Source organism: Bubalus bubalis, chromosome 9, assembly GCF_019923935.1.
Source record: "Bubalus bubalis isolate 160015118507 breed Murrah chromosome 9, NDDB_SH_1, whole genome shotgun sequence".
NCBI classification, from domain to species: domain Eukaryota; kingdom Metazoa; phylum Chordata; class Mammalia; order Artiodactyla; family Bovidae; genus Bubalus; species Bubalus bubalis.
The window spans coordinates 70,160,035-70,167,578 of record NC_059165.1 but is presented as its reverse complement, the minus strand read 5'-3'; the positions used below and the strand labels follow the sequence as shown (position 1 = coordinate 70,167,578).

Sequence of the window (7,544 nt, the reverse complement as noted above, 5' to 3'; positions counted from 1 at the left end):
TATTTTAAAACAATCTTATTCAAAACCATCAACATTTCTAGTCTCTTCATCTGGATTTCAAAGTCTTTCACAATCTCAACTATAGAATACAATTTTTATTATTTCTCCTTTCATCCATATGCAATAGCTTAATTGTTACTTTAAGAAAATACAAGGAGAATCCCCCATTTTAAGACCTCTTGCACAATTTGGCCCTGCTTCCAACTTCTTTCTTGCTTTTTATGTTTTTCTTAAAAATAGCTTGTTTCTGCCTGCTTCTTGTATTAATATCTATATTTTCCATATTGCATTCTTTTGTCATGTTTAGCATAACAATTTTCAATTATAGAGACAAATAGACATTAGAAACTTCTATAAAAGTCATCATGAGCTGACATTGAAAAATATTTCCTCTATGTCTTTTGGACTGAAGAAAAACACACCTGGCTCACACCTGGCTCGGTGTATATAAATATAGAAACAATCACCTCATTTTAAGACTCCTACTAAAATTTCACAATCAGTCAAGAAGAACTTTGACCAAAAGCATGGTAGCAGAGAATGGAATGAAACATGTTTTGAAATGGGAGTCTTGGTAAGTTGGGCAAAAATCTATCAGAATGGGAAATATAGTCTGCCATTTTATACTTCTTCAGTTTTCTCATTCTGAAAGCAAATTATAATAGAATCATCTTATAATCCTTCTCTTATCCCCCTTTCCATAACAAAATCACTATTTAATTAATTTTGACATTTTCATTCAATTAATTTTCCTCCAACTAATTTTTATTAAACTGCTGTCAAATTTTATTGAACTGTTGTCATTTCCAAGAGTTTTCAGTCCATTTGCATTACAAGGCCACTAGTTAATATGATAAGAACTATCAAAATGTTCCTCATTGAACTCCCTGAAAATAATTTTTCCACATCCATCTATAAATCATTACCAGGCCAATATTTCCAAAACAGAAATAGATAATATCTTTCTCCTGTGTGCTCATAAGCCTCCAAAGACATTTCATTGTTTGCACAATGAAGTTAATAACTACCTTGCTCAGAAATTTCTACAATTTGGCTTCAAATACTTTTTTTCTAGGCAAAACTTTAACACTCACTTTTTTGTTTCTTATAAAGGCAACTGAATTATCCACACATGTTCTACCAGTGTTTACCAAGTGATCTTGAAATTTCTTCACCTTTCACATAAGCTCTTTTCATTTTTGCTTGTAATCTGTTCTATGGTTTTATCATGTTGAATGTTTAGGAGTTTTTCAAACAAACTACATTTATAGAGCTAATATATTTAGTTCTTCATTAATAATGTATGTTCTCTTGAGTATGATATTTTCTTCACTGAATATTAGAAAATTTTAGCCAGCTTATTTACATAATGTTGCTTCAAAATATAACTAAAAATAATTTTTATTTTTGGCACTTCAATCATTGAATGAACATATATAATTTGATTTATATTATATAATTTGGCTCCTCAAACATACCTTTTTCATTCCCTCCCAGTTATTTCTAATGTTTTCCCACATGCAAAAATTGATCTTATATCCCTTCCCATCTTAGTATTACCTATCTTTAAACATATTATTTTAGTTAGTTTTATACATAAAGACTTTCCTAGACTTCATATTTCAAAATGATATTTTTTCAACAATTATTTTGCAAAATCTATTTGAAAATTATTTACTTAGATCATACTTTAAACCCATGAATATCTTACCTTCCTCTGTTTAGGCAGTGACTAAGAGTCACTTAAGACTTAAGAGTGCGTGTATGTAGGGGGAAGATGCAAAGAAATTTCCCATGTCCATTTGTGCCTACGATAAAACCTGAATATCATATTTTGCATGCAGATTTTGTCAACAGTTAAAAACCATGATATGCTGTTCACTTTATTTTGAGAGACACTTGATTTCAGAAGTAAATAGATCATCTCACATTTCTTGATATGCACACAAATATTCACTTTGAGTGACTTTAATAATCAGTTTCCAGATAACCCCAATGCTGAAAGCATTTATGATTTTTAAAGAAGAGTCACTGGACTGGAATGAAGTAACATGGATTGATGTTCCAAGTCAGTAACACATTGCTCATTTGCTTCAGTCGTATCCGACTCTTAGCGACACCATAGACCATAGCTTGCCAAGCTTCTCTGTCCATAAGATTTTCCTGGCAAGAACACTGGAGTGGGTTGCCATTTCCTTCTCCATGGGATCTTCCCAACCCAGGGATCCAATCCGAGTCTCCTGCACTGTAGATGGATTCTTTACCACTGAGCCACTAGGGAAGCCCAGTAACACATTGGGGATGAAAAATCAACAGGTTGGACAAGTCAGTCTTCTTGACCCTTTCAGCTCATACATTCTGTGATTCTGGGATGAGCTGTTTCAAATGTTCTCTTTTAGCAGGTGCAGTTCCCTCTAGAGGATGGAAAAAGCCAATGAGAGTTCTCCGATTGGTTTTGTCCTTCTAGGATTCTCAGACCACCTTCGCCTAGAGGCTGTGCTCTTTGTATTTGTCCTTTTGTTCTACCTCCTGACCCTTGTGGGAAATATCACCATTATCATCATCTCATACCTGGATCCTCCTCTTCATAGCCGTATGTACTTCTTCCTCAGCAACCTCTCCTTTCTGGACATCTGCTTCACTACTAGCCTTGCACCTCAGACCCTAGTTAACCTGCGAGGACCAGAGAAAACCATCACTTATGGTGGTTGTGTGGTACAGCTCTATATTTCTCTAGCACTGGGCTCAATTGAGTGTATCCTCCTGGTTGTGATGGCCTTGGATTGCTATGTTGCTATTTGCAAACCTCTTCACTATGTGGTCATCATGAACCCACGGCTATGCCAGCAGCTGGCATTTATCTCCTGGCTCAGTGGTTTGGCCAATTACTTGATTCAGGCAACCTTTACTTTGCAGTTGCCCTTTTGTGGCAACCACAGGCTGGATCATTTTATTTGTGAAGTACCAGCTCTCCTTAAGTTGGCTTGTGTGGATACCACCATCAATGAGTTGGTCCTTTTTGTTGTTAGTATGCTGTTTCTCCTAATCCCCCCAGCACTCATCCTTATCTCCTATGGCTTCATAACTCAAGCAGTGCTGAGGCTCAAGTCAGTGGAGGCAAGGCGCAAAGCCTTCAGCACCTGCTCCTCCCACCTTATGGTGGTGATCATTTTCTATGGCACCATAATTTACATGTACCTGCAACCAAGCAACAGTTATGCTCAGGACCAAGGCAAGTTCATCTCACTTTTCTATACCATGGTGACCCCCACCTTAAATCCTATTATTTACACATTAAGAAACAAGGATGTAAAAGATGCTCTGAAGAAGCTTCTCACAGGAAAACTGTGCTTTCTACAGACATGATGTGCAAGGAAGTGACCATAAGTCATGTAGTTACTCAGTTTCTACTTAGCCAAAACACTGTTCTCAATTTTACACAAATTAAATTATTGTTCACTTGTTTTATCTACATAAAGAATCTTCTCTTATTTTATGTGCAAATAACAAAATGTATATATCTTTATTTGTTGAGAGCTTGAACCATGGGAAACAGAATCGTGCATGGGTATACATTGTGACCTTACCACAAAGTCTGTATTTTACTTCTGACACTTATTCCCAAGGATTCAAAAAAAAAAAAAAAAAAAAGTAAACCATTAAGTATTTACCAATTGTTCATTGAAAGTTAAGAAATTTTGATAGACTTTTCTAAGACCACTTTCAAATAAAATTTATAAAGATAATATAATACATTTTAGCTCTTTATTTATAATGTATATTCTCTTGGGCATATTTTCTCTATTAAATATTAAGGACTTTTAGCCACCTTATCTAATTTGTTTTCAATTTTAGTGAATTGTCCAACTTTCTGTCAAATACATTATATTTATTTCCTACTGCTGCACTCATTAAAGCTTCACATTGGAAAATAAGTATTTTATGTATGCACTTCCTCTACCCAAACAGAAAAAAAAAAAACAAAAAACCTCATAGTGTCAATTTATTACTCAGGAAGATACTGTATTAACTATTCTTTTACATACCCATTTATCATTTAAAAATACCTTTTAGGAAGAAGCAAGTGAAATAAAATATTCTAAACATTATTTTGGATAACTTACTAAGTGCATCTCCTTTTGTGTTCTTAGGTCACGGCATGCAAAACTTTTAAGAGAAAAAGTAATTCAATAATTTTGTTCTAAATCATTTTCTAATCAGATAAGAATAATTGCACTTCAAAATGCACCATTATTTTTAAAATAATTTTTGTCTCTTAAAGTAATAAAGAAGTCTCAGTCAAAGATTATCTAATGAATCTTAGTACATCAAGAAAACATTACAGTTATGAAAAGTTGGGTCACTTTTGGTATAATTTTTTTCTTTTTTGCATTGTAAACACACGGATTCCACTCCATATACAACATATGATTCTGTATAGGCTACAGTAGTAATTCTGTAAATATATGTGTGTTTAAGTGTGTGTATGTGTGTCTGTGTTATACTATTTGGAAAAGAATAGAGCAAATATGAAAGTATAATGATAAGTTGCAGAAAACAGATTATATTTGATTGATAATTAATTCATTGCTCCTAGTACATTGTCTCATAAAGAGGGCAATGGGTTATCAAAGCTTTTCTGTTGTGTCATTTTCAACAAAGCAGTAAAATTTCTGACAAATCAATATTTTTTCTTTTTCAAAACAGGCATCAATGATGTGCAATACTATTCTACATTGAAATTTATAACTCTTATAATTTTATGTGGAGAATAAATCATTCCCTATAGCAAAAAGGGATAAGCTACCCATTAGAAATGGAAGCTTCCATTAATATGAAACTTCTAAAACTAGATTTGAGGCTTTCCAAGTGGTGATAGTGGTAAAGAACCCACCTGCCAATGCAGATGTAAGAGACGCAGGTTCGATCCCTGAGCTGGGAAGATCTCCTGGTGGAAGGCATGGCAACCCACTCCAATATTCTTTGCCTGGAGAATCCCATGGACAGAGGAGCTTGGCGGGTTATAGACCATAGGGTGGCAAAGAGTTGGATACGACTGAAAAGCCATATAATCAAAACTAGATTTCAGAAATATAATATGAGCAATTTTTAACTAGATATAAAAAGATATGTGGAACTTTGCACAATATCAGTAACTTAAAATACGGGGGAAAATGATTATAAAATTGAATGCTGGCAGATAATTCAAAAGTAACTATGTGCAGAGTAAATAACTCTTGATTATGTGTGGTATAAATAAGAAGTAGCTTCAATAAACATTTTCTTTACCATGGAAAATTTGGGTTACAGAGTAGTATTTCACTTTATTTCTTATTGAAGTTAAAGTTGGTGTTATCTGTTGAACATGGCAAAGACCGATCCTTGGATAAGAGGTGGAGAATCAAAATTCACACAAATATTGTGTGTTGCAAGAAAATTAAATATGATATGCATAAAAGGATTTGAATTAATAATGCATGGTTAACGAACAGACATTTATAAAGACAAGATTTTCAATACTATGATTGTGACTATGCTTCCAAACTAATGAAAATAACAAAGCTTCTGGATTTGATTAAACCAATGTCACAGAATATTTGTCTTTAGAAAATTAAGTTAAAAAAGGAAGTTATATGTTGACAGTACTTTTTTATTATATCAACTTTGCCTAGAGAAGAAAGGAAACAAAAAGGCATAGCTATGATCAAAAGTGTCCTAGTTCAGGGATAACTTAAATATTTAATTATATTTAGCCAGATAATATGACCCCAAATTTGAAAAATCACGTTTTAAGGTTGAGAATTTACCTTTTTAATCAGATAATTAGCATGTGGTATAAATAGCTTGCTTTCTGTGATTAAAAAAATAAGCCATATTTTGATATTTTCACTAATTGGGTTTTTTTTTATTTTATTTTATTTTTAAACTTTACATAATTGTATTAGTTTTGCCAAATATCAAAATGAATCCGCCACAGGTATACATGTGTTCCCCATCCTGAACCCTCCACCCTCTTCCCTCTCCATACCAGCCCTCTGGGTCGTCCCAGGGCACTAGCCCCAGGCATCCAGTATTGTGCATTGAACCTGGACTGGCAACTCGTTTCATACATGATATTTTACATGTTTCAATGCCATTCTCCCAAATCTTCCCACCCTCTCCCTAATATTTGACTATCTTATAAATATCATCCAAACAAAATTTAATCTTAGCATACTACAGAATATAAATAAGAACAACCAAATTAGTTTGCCAACATCTCTGAACAGAATATTTCCAACTTCAGGCATATGATTTAAATATTTTATTGATTTGTAATTTATGAAATAGAAATAATAGCCTATATTGGGAAATCTCTCCCTGTTTATGGATTTTTTGATCAATCTAAATAAAAAAATCATTAATACTTGTTTCCATGTTCAGAAACCTATAGAGTGATTTTTTTAATTTAATAGGAAAAATATACAAAATGCTTAGCTTAAGCTATTTTTTAGCAGAATATTTTAATTTTAATTTGATTGGAGTATAGTTGATTTACAATGATGTGTTCATTTCAAGTGTACAGCAAAGTGAGAGTTATACACATATATATACCACTCTATTTCTGGATTCTTTTCCCATATAGGCCATTAGAGAGCATTAATTTGGAGTTTCCTGTGCTATACACTAGGTTCTTATCAGTTATTTATTTTAAATACAGTACTGTATATACGTGTGTATATGTCAATACCAATCCCCCAGTTTATCAGTCCCCTCTTACCTCCTGGTAACCATAAGTTTTGTTTTCTACATCTACTCTGTTTTTTGTAGATAAGTTCATATGTTACCCCCTTTTTAAAAATTACACATGTACGCGATAGCATATGATGTTTGCAATTTTCTGTCTGACGTACTTCACTAAGCAGGACAATCTCTGTTACCACAAATGGAATTATTTCATTCTTTTTTATGACTGAGTAATATTCCATTGTATATATGTTCCACATCTTCTATATCCATCCTTCTACTGATGGACATTTAGATTGATTCCATGTCCTTGCTATTGTAAATAGTGCTGCAGTGAACATTAGGGTGCATGTAGCTTTCCAAATTATGGTTTTCTCTGAATATAGCCTAGGAGTGGGATTGTGGGATCATATGATAGCTATATTTTTAGATTTTTAAGAAACTTCCATACTGTTATCCACAGTGGCTGTAACTACTTACATTCCTCCAACAGTGTAGGAGGGTTCCCTTTTCTTTACACCCTGTCCAGAATTTACTGTTTGTAGATATTTTGATAATGGTTATTCCGGTTGGTGTGAAGTGATACATCATTGTACTTTTGATTTACATTTCTCTAATGATTAGTGATGTTGAGCATATTTTCATGTCCTTTTTAGTCATTTGTGTGTCTTCTTTGGAGATAAAACTATTTAGATTTTCTATCCATTTTTTTTTCGGAGAAGGCAATGGCACCCCACTGCAGTATTCTTCCTTGGAGAATCCCAGGGACGGGGAAGCCTGTAGGCTGCCATCTATGGGGTCACACAGAGTCAGACATG

The 7,544-nt window shown here is 33.6% G+C and overlaps 1 protein-coding gene across 1 annotated transcript; it reads left to right on the top strand.

Moving 5' to 3' along the window:
- The first annotated feature begins 2,405 nt into the window (after positions 1 to 2,405).
- LOC102400681 (olfactory receptor 2G3) lies at positions 2,406 to 3,573 on the top strand. Its single transcript, XM_006043722.3, has one exon. It carries the CDS (start codon positions 2,422 to 2,424, stop codon positions 3,364 to 3,366), a length of 945 nt encoding a protein of 314 aa, XP_006043784.3. The 5' UTR covers positions 2,406 to 2,421; the 3' UTR covers positions 3,367 to 3,573.
- The last annotated feature ends 3,971 nt before the right edge of the window (positions 3,574 to 7,544 follow it).

Excerpts from the sequence above, each read along its gene's own strand:
- LOC102400681 (XM_006043722.3), top strand. The coding sequence starts at position 2,422 with ATGGAAAAAGCCAATGAGAGTTCTCCGATTGGTTTTGTCCTTCTAGGA.